This window comes from Peromyscus leucopus, chromosome X (genome assembly GCF_004664715.2).
Source record: "Peromyscus leucopus breed LL Stock chromosome X, UCI_PerLeu_2.1, whole genome shotgun sequence".
Lineage (NCBI taxonomy): Eukaryota > Metazoa > Chordata > Mammalia > Rodentia > Cricetidae > Peromyscus > Peromyscus leucopus.
The window spans coordinates 92667640-92686117 of record NC_051083.1 but is presented as its reverse complement, the minus strand read 5'-3'; the positions used below and the strand labels follow the sequence as shown (position 1 = coordinate 92686117).

Sequence of the window (18478 nt, the reverse complement as noted above, 5' to 3'; positions counted from 1 at the left end):
ATAAAACAGAAATTATCAAGCAAATAATATTTATGATTGATATTACAGACATCCCATCACATTAATTATCCTCTCATTTAATTGTTCCATTTTCAGAATGTCAGTCATATTATCAGTGACCAAATTACCTCCATTGTAAAAATGTTTCCCATTTTTTTAATGTGGGAAAAATTCTTTTTTTAACTAATTTCTTCCTTTAAGAAATCCCAATTGTCTCACCAAATCTGCTGATGTGAGGCTGACTGCTTCTGCATAGTACATTAGAAGCCTGAGCGAGTTTCAAGGCAGCTACCTAAAGTGGATCCAGGGAGAGCCCACAAACCACCAGGAGAGAAACCAAAGAGCCAGCAATCTGCATGAGGGAATGCTAGAAAGCAGCTAACTCCTATGGTTTTTGGAGCCCCCCCCCAAAAAAAAAAAAAAACCTATGGAGTTTGCTGCAAAAAGGCTGCAACAAAATTTTAGCCAGCAGGTTAGGGACTCTGGCCCATGTGGGGTGGAGACTCTGGCTATGTTCAGCTTGGGCCTGAGCCTGCAAGGCCACAGAGAAGTGGCTTTTTGGTGAATCTGTGCCCTGCAAGTTGGATGTCAGATAAAACATGAATCTTAAAAGACCTTTTAATAAAAAGCCCAGAGCCAGATATCAGGGTGAAAGCTGAAAGATCAGAGAAGCAGAACAGCCAGCCACTAGTTCTTACCTCTACGAAATCCTCAGCCTAAAGAGAGTGAGTTCCTGTTTCCTCATGCCTTATATACCTTTCTCTGCCCTGCCATATTACTTCCTGGGATTAAAGGCATGTGTGCTTCCCAAGCAAATGCATGAGATCTCAAGTGCTGGAATTAAAGGTGTGTGTCACCATTGCCTGGCTCTGTTTCTCTCCTAGACTGGATCAATCTCATGTAGCCCATTGTGTCCTTGAACTCACAGAGATGAGAGAGATCTCTGCCTCTCAAGTGATAGGATTAAAGGTGTGTGTCACCACTGCTGACCTCTATGTCTCATCTAGTGGCTGGCTCTGTCCTCTGATTCCCAGGCAAGTTTATTAGGGTACACAATATATCACTACAAGTGAGAGACAGAAGGAAAGAAATCAGGAAAAGAGTCCACATTAAAAGCCAAAATTCTTCCAATAATCCTTTATGGTTTAATATTCTATAATTTCATTAACTGGTTCTGAATGGAGCTGTTCAGAACCCCTATGTTTCAAAGGTTTTATTCTTGCTCTATTATACCCACCACTGGCTCTCTACAAAAAGTGATGAGTTTGGCATATAGGTCAAGGAGATAGACATACATAGAGCCCAAGCTCCCTTGCAGTCACATGTGGTACCTATATCTGGGGCTTATATATGCTGTCCTTGTAGTCCAAAGTCCCAGTATCCAAGGGGCATACAGGATTTTCTTCATTGATTCAGTCTAATTGCTGAGATAGCAACCTCTAAGAATATACTCCCTTATTTAAGAGATTGGACCTATGTGATCAGTAAGGCATTGAGGAAACAACAGAGCATACTATCAAGGCAAAGAGACCAAGGTCCCATAAATCCTATACCCAATAACCTAATACCTCCCGGTAGGCTCTACTTCTTAAAAATTTTATCATTTCCCAATAACATCATAGACTAAGAATTAAACCTTAAACACACAGGCCTTTGGTATATATTTCAGATCAAACTATAGCAGCAGAGTAGAAAGTGCAGTTATGAACTCAAATAACATTTCAAGGGAAGTAATGCCTGTCATGTCTAAAGGGAACCCCAAGATGAGTTTTGGCTCAGCTTAAGCTGCACTATAGAAGGACTACTATTGCTCACTCTCATAGTTACTTAGGAACCTGTGAAAAGGATTGTGTCTGTCAGGAAGAACCACTTCCTTATTGACACTTGCCTATGGTGCATGCCAAAGCCACTGGGCTTCCAGCCCCCTCCTCCATATCATAAACTTCCAGGCTATTCCAGTTCACAGGATTCACTACCCCCACCCTGCAGCTACCAGTTTTTCTTGGTAAACCAGCGAGGTTTTTCCTGCTCCTGCTCTTCTCTGCCCTCGCCAGTCTGCCCCCATCCTATCCTCTCTGCTACATAAGAGGGAGCCAAGGCTGCTTTGTACCTCCCCAAAAGCCCCTGGCTATCTTCTCATGTAGCTACAATAAAAAAAAAACCTTCTTCCCACCCATGGATTGGTCAGTTCAGTGGATGGATTCTCTGCCCCCTTGCTGATACTGCCTAGATTTTACATTTTCTGGTTACTAAAAGATAGGTTTTATCTTAAACAAAAAGGAGAAAGGTGTCAGAGATTCTAAAAAATACCAATGTCTGAAGACACCAAAGGATGCTAAAGTTAAGAAGGGCCATCTACACAAAAGCCAGACTGTTATCAAGCACTTCAAACACCTTCTAAAAAAAAAAGGCCGTGTAGTGTAGCTGGTTTACAAGATACAAATAAATTCATGTGTAATTGGAGCCCTTCAGAATTTCACTTTCTATGGGGTGAAGAGATGATCATGTATAAAAAATATCAATATAAACTAGGATATGAAATATGCTGCTATATAACATGCAAACCGCTATTGAAGCTAGTAAGCAGGACTCTAGGCAGCCTTAACTAAGCATAGAAAACAGATTCCTACTTATAATACATGATCCTTGTTGTCTCTAATCCTTTATTCTATTTAGTTATGTTACTCATTTTCCTTAGGTAGGCTTTTAAAGCAAATTTGTTCTTTTAAATTTCCTCCTTAATTCAAAAAAAGTTCTGAACCTGTAAAAACGTATGTAGAGTATTATATCCACATGTTTCTCATCCAATCTAGCAACACACTTATAAAAAGAATTGAACTTCACTGTGCATGTCCCTAGCTGAATTCTACCTTTTGTTCCACAAACGTTAACCACTGTCCTTAGTATGGTATTTATCTTCTTCATAATTCTTTCTGAATGCTATATTTGTACATATATACATATATTTTTATATACATACATATATGTACATATATAGAATGATACAAACAGCATTCAGAAAGAATTATGAAGAAAAACACCATATAAAAGAAATGCGCGTGCGCGCGCGCACACACACACACACACACACATATATGTATATATATATATATACATATATATATATGCCTTTCACCATAAACAAAATAAAAATACTATTTTACATTTCCCGAGTTTTTCTCTATCTGTATTTTATGGCCATTGCTCAATCTTTGCACATTTGTGACAGAGCAAAATATTGCAATGGTTCTTCCTTCTTATATGCTTGCTGAGGTTACTTTAGGTTTAACTAGAATTTTATCTCTTTGATGGAGAATCCCATGGAAAATTACCCAACTCTGTTCAAGAAAATCAAGATCAAGACACTCTCCTGATAACTTAGCTTCTGTTAAACTGCCTGTTTGTGCAGAACCTCCCCTTCCAGATGACTGCTTATCTTAGCTTCTGCTAAACAGCCTGCTTGTGTAGAACCTCCCTGCTGGAACTGCAAAGTGAGATGTTGCTGGGGCTTTTTCAGTTGGCATAATCATTATATATCTCAACTTTATCATTTACTTTGCGTGCAGCTTTTGTATGTTCTTTTTCTTAATTCCATTTTTATTTATAGCTTGCCACGTGGCTGGTTGCTGCGGGCCGCAGAAATATATCATAAGAACTCAGCTGGTCATGGCAAAGTCACTACCTGGAGGGATCATGGAATTCCTCCAGAGGAAGCCAAATCCAAGGAGTTTTTGGTGTTACTTGGCTTGTTATATATCAGCTGTATTCTGTTATGAAAATCATGTGTGCCTTCATAGCTTTCCCAATTGACTTTTCCCTAAGAAGGACTAACAGTGTAGACTGAGCACTCTCTGGACATACACATTCCAGGTAATTTGGAGAACAGCCTCAGGGAAAGGCTTTCTCTGGAATCAGATATCTCCCTTGGCCACTTTCAAGGACTACAGGAAACACCACCCAGGTGGACGCCCAACTGCCAAGGACTAACAATGATAACAGCCCACCTGAAAGTTTCCTGACTTAAATTCCACAAGGAGACATCACCCAGGTGGTCACCCAATTTCCGAGGATTAACAGTGATAACAGCCCACAGGCGAGTCTCCTGACTTAAGGTAAATTCCACAAGGAGACACTGCCCAAGTCAGGTAGACATTAAGTAATAGCCTTACACAATTTAGCTCAGACCCCTCCTTTCTTACAGCCTTACTAACTTTATAGACCTCTAGCTACTTACCTAACCACTTCTAGGAATATTTAGATAAACTTCTGTGCTAACAGCTATGCTCAGCCAGAACTCCCAGTTCAAGCCTCGCTGTAATTATCATTATTGGTAGCATCTGGCCAGGTCCATCACCGGATGGAGGAAAGTACCTTATCAGAGATACCTCTGTACTCTCTAGAACAGACTTAAGCATCCAGGCTACCTGTTTGAGAAGGCCTGGCGGATGTGCCAATTAAGCCTTACTTCCTCAGACAATCACTGTCTGAGGAAGTTCAGGCTGAGTGTCCTGGGTGGAGGGGAGGATTGTGATTTGGGGGAGATATATAACTGTAAAGCAGAGGACAGGAGGAGAGAAGAGAATGGAAGAACGAGATGGGTAAGAACTTGAGAGGAACGAGCTGAGATGGGGAAGAACTAGATTGAAGAGCAAAAAGAGAGGACTAGAGGAACGAGATGGAAGATGAGGAAGAGCCAGATGGGGAAGAACAAGATGAGGAAGAGCCAGATGCGAGAGAAGGAGATGGGAGAGAAGCTGATGGGGGAAAGAACTAGATAGATGAGAACCTAGAAGGGACAGAACTAGATGAAGGAATTAAGATAGAACCTAGAGGGGACAGTAGATAAATACAGAGAGAAATCAGGCAAGAAAGGAGCTAGACATGAGAACAGAACTGAAGCTGTGTATAAAGGATGTTATGCCAGAGGAATTAAAGCAAGTGGACTATAGAACTCGGTGTGCTGCGATTATATTTCCTGATAATAGTCCTCGCCATCAGTAGTTCTCTCTCCTGAGCCCCTGGGATGTATAATATTGAGGCTGGTTCCTCTAATATTATACAAGAGCTGGTGGCTTACCGGCGTCTCTACATGCTCTTCTCCTGGCAGTGGCTGCAGTGTCTCTCTCCCTTCTTCCTGTTTCCCCAATTCTCCTCTCTCTTTGTCCCGCCTATACTTCCTGCCTGGTCACTGGCCATCAGTGTTTATTTATATAGAGTGATATCCACAGCACTTCCCCTTTCTTCTTTTTTTAAAAAGGAAGGTTTTAACTTTAACATGGTAAAATTACATATAACAAAACAATTACCGAGCAAGAATTATAGTTACAATATTAAAGAAGATGTCCTATCTATCTTATATTTGTGAGTTTAAGGTTTTATATCTAACTTATCTTTTATCATAACTGAGGAAATTACGACTATCTAGTCTTCTCAGTCGGTAGAGCATGAGACTCTTAATCTCAGGGTCGTGGGTTCGTGCCCCACGTTGGGCGCCAGATATTGGAGAAATTATTTTGGCCACTCCACGTAGTTAAAAGGATATTTATTTAATGGCGAAACTCACAAATTAAGTAATGGGTAGGTCGCAGGGTCTGGGGAAGGTGTAATGCAGTCCAGCGGTGTTCTCCGGAGCTCTACACAGTCAATCTGCACTGGTCACGGAGAGCGCCAGACGAGGCTGCCATCCATTCGCTCGCCTGTCTAAACTTCTTTGCTCATAATAATGCTCCACAGTGGCTACAACTTGGGTCCTGATGCCTGAGTGCAGTCCCAGCTGCTTGGAATTAAGACTTTTAACTGACTATAAACTGTGTCTGAGTAGTTATCATCTGCTGGGCTCCCCATCACACCTTAATGAGTTCAATGGTGTCCTTCACAGAGATAAGCTGCAGAGGCAACTCTTAGAAACCATGGATGTGACCTAAGAAAATTTTCCCCCATAAAGTTAAGACGAAGTAATACTGGATAAAGATGGACCCTTAATTCACTGATTGGCACCCTGGTAAAGAACAAACCTAGAGACAGGGATCCAAAAGAAATGCTACATGAGGTTGGAGAAAAATATTAGAATGATACATTTGAAATTCAAAAGTTGCCAAAACTTGGTGTCAACCTCCAGGAGCCAGCAAAGAGGAAAAGACAAACTTTCCTTTGAGCACCTCCAGAAGGAATGACTCCGCTAGCATCTTCATTGCAGATTTACAACCGTCAGAACTATGAGCAAATGAACTTCTATTGTTTGAAGCTACCCAGTTCATGACTTTGTTATGGCTTCCCTGGGAAATAAGCCCATCCTTTCATCAGCTCGGTGTTTGCTGGTGACAAGCCGTTATGCCAGCAAAGGAAGATGTGGTGGATTGAACTGTTTGCCTTATGGCAGTGCAAGGAAAAACAAAAACAAAAACCAGAAGTGGCCAGAGTCCTGTTATCTCCTTCAAGAGCACACCCCAGAGCACTAACATCTTTCCAAAAATGCTCCACTTCATAAAGGTTCCAATACCTACCAAGCGTGCAACAAACCAAAGGTCCAAACCTTTAACAGCTGGGTTCTTGGCTGACATTCAAATCACAAACACAGTACCTATGAGTTAAGGAAGGCTGGTTCTACAAAACCTTTCCCCTTCTTGCAGCAAACCAGCGGTGCTCTGAGGTTCAAGCGCTCAGAGCTCTTAGAGGACTTAGGAAACCTTGACTGAAGGTCTGCATTGAGTAGCTCAGATTCAATACATCTGGAGTAGAGTCTGAGAATGTACACTTCTAGCAAATTTCCAGCTGCTGCTGGCGCTGCTGGTTCAGTTACCCATTAGTATTATTTAGTATCGTCTTTTTCAAGATGAGACAAAACTAAAAAGATAAAACAAAAAACCCCCATGGATTAACATAACATAAAATGGCTGTAGTTTTATGCAAAACAAACTTTTATTTTTAACATGAACATATCTATAAAAAGGTCACTGTGTAGTCAGATGTCTGTTGATGACATGTTTATATAGTGACTTTAGAACACAATCAATTTTCTAAACTACTAAAAATGGGAAAACTAATGAAAACCATTTCTTCCTTCATCCATTTCTTTCTTCTCGGCTTTCCAACTGTAGGAGGAAATAAGAGATAAGCAACATTTGTATTTTCTTAAAAGGCACTACTGACACTCTTGCCAATTCTATGTAATACCACTGTCTCTCAACAAGGAAAAAGTAAACCACTTCCCTGCCATGCTTCCCTAGCTGATCTTCATTTACCAGAATGCTCATGGGGTTCATAGCTTCCATAATCTGGTCATATCAACCACATAATCCAACTAGCAACCACTATAAAGGCCTGGTTTTTCTTTTTCTTTAACTGCTTCTCAGAGCACAAAACTTTGCATGTTTATATACCAACCCTACACATTCCTTAGCTTCTCAGCTACTCAGCTTCCATCTCTTTAAAATGAGATCTTCATCTCTTGAAAAATCTCATTTAAAATATTTTAATTTAAAAAATAAATAATTAAAATTTAAAATAAAAAATTAAATTTGAAAAAGATTTAATTTTGTTTTAAATAGAGATTTTCATCTCTTTAAAACTAGATCTAGAAATGGGAAAATTCAGAAAGATAAAAAGAGACAAAGGTGAACACAGAAAATATAATGCCCAATTCCCAATTCAGTAAAAACAAACTTTAATTTTTTTTTAGTTTCATATAATTTGAAATATTAAAATCAAAACTAGGCTGATAATCTACAAATGAATCATGAGGTGTGATTTCACTTGAAACACTTAACTTTTTCCAACTTTCATCAGCACCATAAGAACAATACACTCTATTTCTGTGGCCGCACAATGCAGGCAGAATGTCTCTTCATGATCTTTTACTACCAAGTCTGACAAATTCCCATGTGTTCTAAGTCATCTCATAGTCTAAAGGCCTTCCATCTAGAAACAACTCACTCCTGCTTAACAAATGAGTACACTGTGGATGTTAAACTAGTCTAGTTAAATATTAAATAAATTTAAAATTTATTTAATTTAATATTTAGTAGTATGAAAATTTAACAACTGTTTTGTTTACCAAGAATGTTTTAAAAACATGAAGCTCTTAGTCACAGGGCTATGTTAGGAATGGTTAGTTAGAGAAGCCAGTACCTGCGTTCCTACGGTGGGGAGCCCTGTGCAGGGTCCAGGCTCTTTTTTGACTCTCTGGCCAGCTCTCCAGTTTCACCATCTTCCTCCTCTTCTTCCCCTGCAGCTTCTTCAGCAGCATTTTCGCACTCCCATTCATTGGGTTTGTCAGATTTGGATGGGGCAGACACCATGAACTTAGGCTCACCGAAGAAATAAAACAGCAGACACTTAAATTCCTTCTTCCTTAATTGATGGTTATGAACATCTGGAGAATATAAACATGGGAGAAAAAAAGTATTTTAGCCTAAAAAAATCTTCATGGTGACAGTTTTTTCCTGTGTACATAGCTCATTATTCATAACCCATGGGACAGAAGGGTATCAAAATCTCCATTCTGTATTTGTTAATTTTTAGCATAATATCATCAACAAAATGCTAATTTGTCCTAAAAAACAAGCCACTGGCCCGTAGCTTTCAGACTCTACCATTACTCAGCCAGGCTGGGCAAGCTCTGAGCATGACCTGCATCTGGGAAAGATGTGCCAACAGAGAAAAAAGAAGCAGCAAGGACCAAGAACTTCACTACCACTCTGTAGTCCCTTGTTACCTAGGGCTACACCAGCCCCAGTTGGCTGGATTCCAGTCATCATCAGATACCTGGCCTTAGCTGCACTCAACTTCTTCTGCCCACAGCTCTGACTTTGCAATTCTGTTAGGTTCCTAGCCTCCCAGATGGGACCTCCTTTGTTTGTTTGTTTGTTTCAGTTTGGTTTTGAGACAGGGTTTCTCTGTGTAGTTTTGGTGCCTGTCCTGGATCTCGTTCTATAGACCAGGCTGGCCTTGAACCCACAGAGATCTGCGTACCTGTGCCTCCTGAGTGCTGGGATTAAAGGCATGGGCATGCCTGTGCTGCCACTACCACCTGGCTTTGGGACCTCCTTTTAAAAGCAAAAGGCCTAGGAACAAAAAGGAGGGTGGAAGGGGACTTAGAGAGGAGAGAGGCTGGGGGAGGTGGGAGAGGAAGAGGAGAGTGAAGGGGGAGGGGGAGGGGAGGGAAGAAGGGCAGTTGGGGGAGAGAGGGAAGGGAGGAAGGGGGGTAGAGTGGGAAGGGGAATCCAGAGGAGAAAGGGTGTGTGGAGAGAGAGAGAGAGAGTGAAGAAAGGATAATGAGAAATGGGAAGAGGGGGGCAGGGAATGGCAGAGCTGGGTGATGACTAGGACAGAGAGAACAGAAGGGACTTGGGTAACAGAAGGGAAGAGGGATCAGATAGCAACCTGGGAGTGGGGGGACAGAACAAGGGAGGAGAGGAGAGACAGACAGACAAAGAGGCAGCAAGGAGGTAAGGGAAGCCAACTGGGGGAGGGAGCAAGAAGATAGCTGGAGGCATTGCAGGAAGCAGAGTGGGAAGAACAAAGAGGGGGAAGGGAGGGACAGAAAAGGGAAGTGGGGAAGGAGACAGGAAGGGGAATAAGCAGAGAGGGGAGGAGATTGATGGACAGGGGGTGGAAAGGATGAAGGGGGAGGTGCAAGAAGGGGGAGGGCAGGGGGAGAATCAAGAGAGGGAGGGAAGAGGTGAAGGAGAGCAGAAACAACAGGGAGAAGAGAGGAACAAAGAGGAGGAGAGGCAGGAAGTAGGAGCACAGATGGAGCAGGAAGCTGGGCATCAGGGGTGGGGAGAGGAGTGAAGAGAGGGAAGGGAGAAGGGAGGCAGAAAGAAAGTAGAGATGTAAGAAAATGGAAATGTAAGGAGGAGAAAGAGGCAGCGAGGGGGCAGGGAGGGGGGAACAGGGAGGGGACTAGGAGAAAAGGGAAGGGTGAGAAGAAGGGCTAAAAGCCAGGGGGACAGGCGGGAGGTGGAGAGCAGGAAGGGAGAAGAGCGAAGATGGGAGAGGGATGGGAGGATAGATAGACTAGAGTAGAAAGCTAGAGGGGGAGCAGAGGTAGGAAGGGAGCACAGGGTGGGGGGACAGGGAGAGTGAAGTGAGGGGGATTGATTGACAGGGGAGAAAAGGCAGGGGGCAGGGATGGTGAGGAAATCAGAGCAGTAGGGGATTGAGGGGGATGGAGGAGCCAGAGGAGGGGCAAAAAGAAAGACTGAGGAGATGAAGAGGCAAGCAGGAAATGGGGCAGGGAAGCCGAGGGGAGGGCAGGAAGGACAGAAGAAGCAAAAGGTGGAAAGGTGTAAGGCAAGTAGGGGAAGCAGGGAAGGAGGGGAGCTGGGAGAAAGGGAAGCAGGAAATGGGAGTCAGGCAGGCAGGCAGGGTGAGGTAAGTCATAAAAAGGGGAGCAGGGAGGAGGATGAGTGCTGGAGAGGAAAAAGCCAAAGTGAGGGGGAATGTTAGCTGGGGGAGAAGGAACTAAAATGGGAGGAGGGAGGAGGAGAGAACAGGGAGGGGGATGGGAGACAGGAGAAGAAAGGCAGGAAAAGAGGAACAGGGAGGGGGATAGGAGCAAGAAGAAAAAAGGCAGGGGCAAAAGGGAGCAGGGAGGGGAGGTAGAGAGGAAAGGAGCAAAAAGGGGAGCAGGGAGGGAGAGAGGAGCAGGAAGAAGAGTGTAGCAAAAGGGGAGTCAGGAGGGGTAGGGGAGCAGGACAGGAAAGGCTAGAAAACCAGAGCATGGACCAGGAAGGAATCTGAAGAGGAAAAGTGCAAAAAGGGAGCAGGGAGGGGGTTGGAACATGGAGAAAGGTGCGGAAAAGGGGAGCAGGAAGGGGAATGGAGCCGGAAGGGGGATAGAACTGAGAGGGGTATGGAGCCAGGATGGGGAAGGAACCAGAAGAAAGGTGCCAAAAGGGAGTAGGGAGGGGAATGGAGCAGGGAGAGGAAATATGCAATAAAGGGAGCAGGGTGGGGATGGAACAGGAAGAAAGGCGTGGAAAAGGGGAGCCGGGAGGGGAGGGGGATGGAGCCGGGAGGGGGAGGGGATGGATCCGGGAGGGGATGGAGCCGGGAGGGGGATGGAACCAGGAGAAGAAAGGCACCAAAAGGGAGTAGGGAGGGGGATGGGAGCAGGGAGAGGAGAAAGGGAGCAGCGAGGGGGATGGAGCCAGGGGGTGGAGCCAAAAGGGAGTAGGGAGGGGGATGGAGCAGGGAGAGAAAAGGCACAAAAAGGGAGCAGGGAGGGGGACAGGAAAGATGCAATAAAGGGAACATGGAGGGGGATGGAGCAGGGAGTAGAAAGTCACAAAAAGGGGAGCCGGGACAGGAAGCAGAGCAGGGAGAGGAAAGGTGCAAAAATGAGAGATGCAGGGGAGCAGGTTGAGGAGTGGGAACAGGGGATGGTAGGAGAGGTGCTAAGGACAGGTCCGAGAAGAGAGTGGAGAGGAGGAGGGGATGAGAGACAGTAATGGCGCTGAGGAATGAGCCTAAATATTATCAGGTGGATTTTACTATGGATGTGGTTAAGAATACACCCAACCTGCATCTAGAGTAAGGACCATGGATCACTCACAGTTACAGGTCGCTAAGTCAGGAGGCACGGAGCTCCTGCACTCTCTTCCATGAGCATCTCATTTTCTGCCCCGACCTCCTCTGCTTCCATCTGGTTCTTCATTCTTCCTCATCCTCATCCTCCATGCCCTTATCCTTGATGTCCTCATCCTCCTCGTCGATCGGGAACATCTGCCTGCTCTGCTTGGATATCCAAGCCACATCTCCCCCATACTGCTCCTCATAAATGGCGTTTGTGATTAACTGGAATGCCAGAAAACTTGCTGTGGCAGCAATGAAGATCAGCCACTGCAGAGACATTAGAATTTCTTCCAGGAATCTATTTCCATCATCTTCACCATTTGAGTCACTATGGCCGCAGTCTGGCTTCTTGTTATCAGACATAGCACAAAAGGCACCAGCCAGAAGCTACTATAAGTGAAAACAACTGTAGTGAGCCACTGGACGGCAGTTCACTTCTTAGACCCACACAGGGCAATGCTGATGACACATTGCATGCTGGGAGAGGTGGAGGTGGGGCCTCTCTCCTAGGAAGACCTTTATAGGCTGAGTCTGCACAGGGAGGGTGGAGTAAACCGGGACTTCTTTCTCACGTGGAAGGGTACAAAGCAGGAAACCAAAGGATGTGCTGGAGCTGTAGGCGGAACTTGCAAAGGTTCCTACCCAAGGCTCCTGACCTTCCTGGAGAACATTAAGCTCATTGGCTGAGAAATGAGACCCTGCAAAGCTCATGTACCCAATGAATGACCAGGATCTTCACACTTCTCGTGTTTCTAGGGGCTTAGGGTTCTTTTCTTTCTCCCATGGCAATAGAACTTCTGTATATTGTTTCTGTATACCAGATTCTTTCGTATAGACGTGTCTCCCCATGTCCTCCAAGAACAGCTTGTAGCAGGAAGGACACAGGCTTTTAACATGAGAAAACACGGCTATACGTTACGTTACTGTTACTCACAATCCCTAAACTTCACACCGGAAAGGGGATGGCCATTGGATGTGTTAACAGTATTAAAACTGCCCATGGCCATTGCTCAGCAAAACTCATGGTGCTCAACACAGTCTGCCACTCCAGAGACACCAGAGCAGCTGCAAGAAATTCGTGATCCAGTCTCGCCCTCCACCTCCACCATCTTCGCCACACAAGCCACATTGGGTGGAGTCGTGCTAGTAGGTGGACACAGCAAGAGACTCACAGGTCAGGAGATTGTAGGAGGCGTGAGGGGTGGTGGTGTTAATGTTGTGAAATGGCACATGAGAGGTCTTGGTGGGTTTGGACCAAGGTACTCTGCAGCGGGTGAGGCATGCCATGCAGCAGACCGCGGTATGGCGCAGTGGAAAGCTACACCACAGATGCGCATCCATGTGGAAAGTTTCTATTATTAAAGGGAGAGAGAGGGAGAGGAGGAAGAGGGAGAGAGACAGCAAAGGGGAAGGGGTCCTTTCTTAAAGGAACAGGATGATAGGACACTGAAAGTTTTTATTATTAAAGGGAGAAAGAGGGAGAGGGAGAGGAGGAAGAGAGAGAAAGACAGCAAAGGGGAAGGGGTCCTTTCTTAAAGGGAGATAGACGCTGAAAGTTTTATTATTAAAGGAGAAAGAGGGAGAGGAGGAAGAGGGAGAGAGACAGCAAAGGGGAAGGGGTCCTTTCTTAAAGGGAACAGGATGATAGTCAGGACGCTGGGTAGGCCAGGGTATTATCTGCTTATTGGTCAGTATTCCAAGAAGTGGGTCTGAATGCTAACAGGTGGCTAAAGTCCCTGTACATTATTAGTACATTAGTAGTTTCCAGGGGACTCTTTTTTTTTTTTTTTTTTTTTTTTTTTGGTTTTTTGAGACAGGGTTTCTCTGTAGTTTTGGTGCCTGTCCTGGATCTCGCTCTGTAGACCAGGCTGGTCTCAAACTCACAGAGATCCACCTGGCTCTGCCTCCCGAGTGCTGAGATTAAAGGTGTGCACCACTGCTCCCCGGTTCCAGGGGAATCTAACAGAAGGGCTTGTCATCTTTGCAGTGTGGATGCATGTTATTGACATTGGTTGGATAGGTCTCCATTCAAAGGTTCTAATTTCAAATAAGAGCGCACACACACACACACACACACAACCACACAAAAAAAAAAAAAAAAAAAACCCGGCCAAATTTGTAATTATGGACTATTTTGTTCCCAGGACACAAATGACCTTAGATTTAAGGGTATGCTTTTACATTGTGGGAGTCAGATTGTTCTGCCCAGATTAGGACCCCCAAAGACACCACTGGAGAGGGTGTCCAGAATGCAACAGCAAGGTTTACTTTTTGGTGCAGTACAAGCTAGCAGGGAACCCTGTCCACATGGCCCAGCACAGCGAGGCAGGGAGGAGAGTTTCTCTTTCTTGGGGAGGTTAGCTTTTGAAGGCAAAAACCACAGAATTCTTCAGAGAGGAGGGGGTTAGTACGGGTCCATCCTTGATTGGTCCAGTTTTCCTGAACCTGGACTTTATCTTATTTTAGTTTGTCTGTTTGCTCTGTCAGGAGTTTTATGGCTCATCTCCAAAGTCTGGTCATGTTATCTTGGGGGAGGGAGCATCTCGTGGTTAGTCACCACCAGACGTCCTGACTTTGTGCCTTTAAAACTTCTGATTTCACCCTGTCTGAGAATGGGGAACTGACTCAGTTCTGGTTATTTTAAGATATCCCTTCCCTCAGTTCTCCAGGCCTTAGGGGGAACTGGGTTGGGGGTCTCTCAAGATGACAGGTGACTATTCTTTCTTTTAAAAAAGGTATTCTCACCTTACACAAATGTATAAAAGCTATGAATTAATGAGGTGCTATGTTTAGTATAGTAGACTTATACATGTTTTCTCTCAAACACATTGTCTGGATTTTAAGTGTGTGTGTGTGTGTTTGTGTGTCCAGACTTCACCATTAGTTGGAGGTGCCTGGTATCTCCTCCAGGGGAAAAAGGTCTCTGTTCTCTGTATTGCATGAATCCTAAATGGTCTTATAATTAAAACCCATAGCCAGATATTGGGGTAAATGCTGAAAGATTGGAGAGACAAAGGAACAAGCCACAGCCACCTCTCACCTTGCCAACTCCACGAATGCTCTGACTAAATGCTTCTGAGTCCTCAGCCAAAAGGGCTCTAGTTCCCTGTCTCCTCATGCCTCATATGCCCTTCTCTGCCCAGCAATATTACTTCTTGTCTCAACCTTCCTAGTGCTTGGATTAATGGCGTGTGTGCTTCCTAAATACTGGTAGCAAAGACATGAGATCTCAAGTACTGGGATTAAAGGTGTGTTTTACCACTGCCTGACTCTGTTTCTTTTAGACTGGATTAATCTCTTGTAGTCTAGGATGGCCTTGAACACACAGAGATCCAGACAGATCTCTGCCTCCCAAGTGCTAGGATTAAAGGTGTGTGCTACCACTACTTAAACACTATGGCTAATTCTGTGACTAGTTCTGTCCTCTGACTTTCAGGCAAGTTTTATTAGAGTATAACAAATTATCACCACACTCTGATGCCAAGGTATCCCTGGAATATTGTCTAGCACACAATCTCTGAGAAACCTTAGCTGAGTGGCCTCATACTCACTAAATAGCAAAAGATAGTCTCAAATTCCTGATCCTCCTGCCTTCACTTCCCAAGTGTTGGGATTACAGACATGCATGCCTTGAAAAGCTGGAATTGTTGACTTTTTAAAAGTATAAATGCATTTATTATTTTATCATAAGTGAGAGAACATTTAAAAATAGATTTTATAAAAGCAGAAAAAGTATATCTTTACATTTTGCTCCAAATATAATATCATTTGTTTGCATAATCATTATTGAGTTGTTTACTTTTTAAATGTGGTTACTTACAGTTAGTGATTTCCTCCTGAATGCCAAAAATGGGGATAAGTTGTACTTTTTTTGTTCCTTCTAATGCATTCTAAAATTTTATTTTCAATTGCATCTTTTACCCACTGTTGATTAATTTTTGCATGTTTGTGTCTAAAGCTAAGGAATAAATCTGGCATTAGGGGTGGGCCAGAAGCATGGATCTGTCTAAACTGACACCTGGGATTTGTAGACAAATTGTTAAATGGCTTATTAATTAAAAAAAATCATCAGATATTGGGGTTAAAACCTGAGAGATTAGAGGAAAATAATAGGAAAAGCCACAGCTAATCTTACCTCACCAATCCCACAGTGTAGCTGAAGTTTTCCTGTGTCCCAGCCTGCCGGTGGTCAGGACAAATCTCTCCCACCCACCAGTACTGCTCGGGCCCATAGCTGCTCAGACCCAAGTAAGCACATAGAGACTTATATTACTTATAAACTGTATGGCTGTATCAGGCTTTTTGTTATCTAGTTCTTATATCTTAAATTAACCCATTTCTATTAATCTATAAGTTGCCACGTGGCTTGTGACTTACCGGTACTTTACATTTTAATTCTCATGGTGGCAGCGTCTCCTGACTCAGCCTTCCACATCCTAGAATTCTCTGTTCTCTTATCCCTCCTATACTATACTTCCTGCCTAGCTACTGGCCAATCAGTGTTTTATTTATCAATCAATCAGAGCATCACATTCACAGCATACAGAAAGACATCCCCAGCACTGCAGCTTCCAAAAAAACCTACCTCCTTTATACCCACCTATATGCCTTTCTGTTCTGCTATATTGTTTGCTCTCTCCACCCAGCTGCATTGCTTCCTCTTCCTGTCCAGCTCTGTCACTTCCTGTCTGTCTGTACAGATCTCCATGGTTAACTAGTGTTGGAATTTAAGGTGTGTGCCACCACACCTGGCTCTGTTCCCAGTGTGGCCTTGAACTCACAGAGGTCCAGACAGATCCCTGCCTCTTGAGTGATAGGATTAAAGGCATGTGCTACCATTGCCTGACTTCAATGTTTAATATAGTAGCTGGCTTTTTCCTCTGATCCTCACAGGGTCTGTGTACTTTCTGCTGTGAAAAAGCTATGGTGAGGAGCAGCAGAGACTTTGGACCCCAGTGACCACAGCAGGTCTGTCACTGGGAGCCAGAGTCCCCTGAGGCCAGAGCCCAGCAAGGGATGCCCCTGGAGAGTGTGGGCAGCTGACAAGTGAGATTGCAGGGTGTTGTGGCAACTGTGCTAGAGACAAAGCCTCCAGAGAAAGACACCCTCAAGGTGCAGACCAGGAGGGCCAGGGAACAGGTGCCTTTGAGTCTCTGTGTGTGTGCGTGTGTCGGGGACACAGAGGTAGGCCCAAGTACTGCGAGCTGCAGTGAGTCAGGGAAGCCCTGTGGGGCCTGTGGAGGCCAGGCAGCCTCCCCAAAGGCAGAACCATGGAGGGATGGGGGTGGGGTGGGCGGGGACGACAACAACAACACACCAGTACACTGGGTGGGATGAGCCCTGGCCTGGGAGGTTTTGAAATCTACCCTGCAACGAAATGTACAGGGTCTGAGTCCCTAGCAGCACCTTGTGGCAGCAGCACTCTAGACTGAATGGTGGAGACTCACTGGAGACCAGCCTGAGCTCCCAGTGGCAGGGTGAAGCATAGGGCTACCATGAGGGCAGCAATCGGCCATGCAAACTCTGGGACCATAGTGCTGAATACAGAGCCACTGACAGGGCAGGTAATGGGACCTGAGGAAGCCACAGCTTGTAGTGGCTGGGTGGTAGTTTGAGCCCTTATGACATGATGTAGTGGGTAGCCATTTCAGCTTGGATCTGGAAGTTCCAACCCCCATTGAGACTCTGGCAACTGTCACGCCTACAAGGCGGGGCGAGGGGAGGTGCCTGGGGACCCGAGAGCTGGATGGACCAGCGCTCTCTCTGTGCGCGCTCTCGGTGCCGGGACTGCTGAACGGTGAAGGTGGACTGTGCAGAGCTCCAGAGAACACCGCTGGACTGCGATACACCTTCCCCAGACCCTGCGACCTACCCATTACTTAATTTGTGAGTTACACCATTAAATAAATATCCTTTTAACTATGTGGAGTGGCCAAAATAATTTCACCAATAACACGAGGCTGCTGAGAGCTTTGGGGCTTCCGGACACAGGGTCTCTGGGCTGGTGGTCCATAGATGAGAGACAGACCTGGACCATAAATAAAGCAGACCAGGAGTCATCAGCTAACGTCACACAGCTTCTGTTTCCTGGCAGTGGACAAAGTTGTGGCTCCTTTAAGAGACAGCTTCCTGGTTCAGCTGGCTGCAAGAAAAACTTTTTTGAGAGGACTCTGCATCTGCTCCATGGAGCAAATTTCCTAGGATAAGGCTGGAAAGCAAGTTGTAGCTGAGAGGGAGGTTTCAGAGACTCTTGTTTGAACTGAGTTGTATTTAAAGGAATTGACAAAATTTTTGGTTATGGGTCTTCATATTTGGAGTTTTGCTTCAGACTCATTATGACTTTGGACAGCTATACAAGGACTTTCAGGGCAGCTGGTGAGCCAGGCTCTGATCAGAAAGCTTTTAGTGGAACATTAAGACTGCTATCATAACTGACTTTTTGAATTTTTCAGACTGCAGAAATGGGACAATTTTGAATTCATTTATGCATATAGACTTTATTAACTGATGACTTATGAATTGTTTTGTGTATGCATACTTGTTTTGTTAACTGTAGTGACTCACAAACTTTGTGTGGAAATGGAGCTGTTTTGTAGAACTGTTTGTGTATAAATGAAAATATTTTGTGTAGAAATGGAGAAATTTGTTTTTTTCTGCCCAGGCTCAAGATAAAGCTTAAAAAAATTATAAAAAAAGGGGGGAGTTAATATTCCTCAGACTATTTAACTTTTTAAATGTTAGAGCCCACCTAGGTTTCCTAGTGGCTTTGCCCAGTAGGACTGCATAAGAGGATAATTGGACCATGGGCCTGACTACCAGGTGCTTGGAAGGGCCTACACTTGGCTGTATCTAGCAAAGGGGAGGTCTTTGCCCCTCCCCTTGGAATTGTTATAAAAAGCCC

General features: G+C 44.5%; 1 protein-coding gene across 1 annotated transcript; it reads right to left on the bottom strand.

Annotated features, from left to right (window-relative positions):
• Positions 1-8133: 8133 nt before the first annotated feature.
• LOC114687287 (tumor rejection antigen P815A-like) lies at positions 8134-11940 on the bottom strand. The gene is made up of 2 exons (XM_028861977.2): positions 11685-11940; positions 8134-8371 (listed from the first exon to the last, which is right to left on the bottom strand). The coding sequence occupies exons 1-2, from the start codon at positions 11938-11940 to the stop codon at positions 8136-8138; spliced, it is 492 nt and encodes a 163-aa protein (XP_028717810.1). The 3' UTR covers positions 8134-8135.
• Between the last annotated feature and the right edge of the window lie 6538 nt (positions 11941-18478).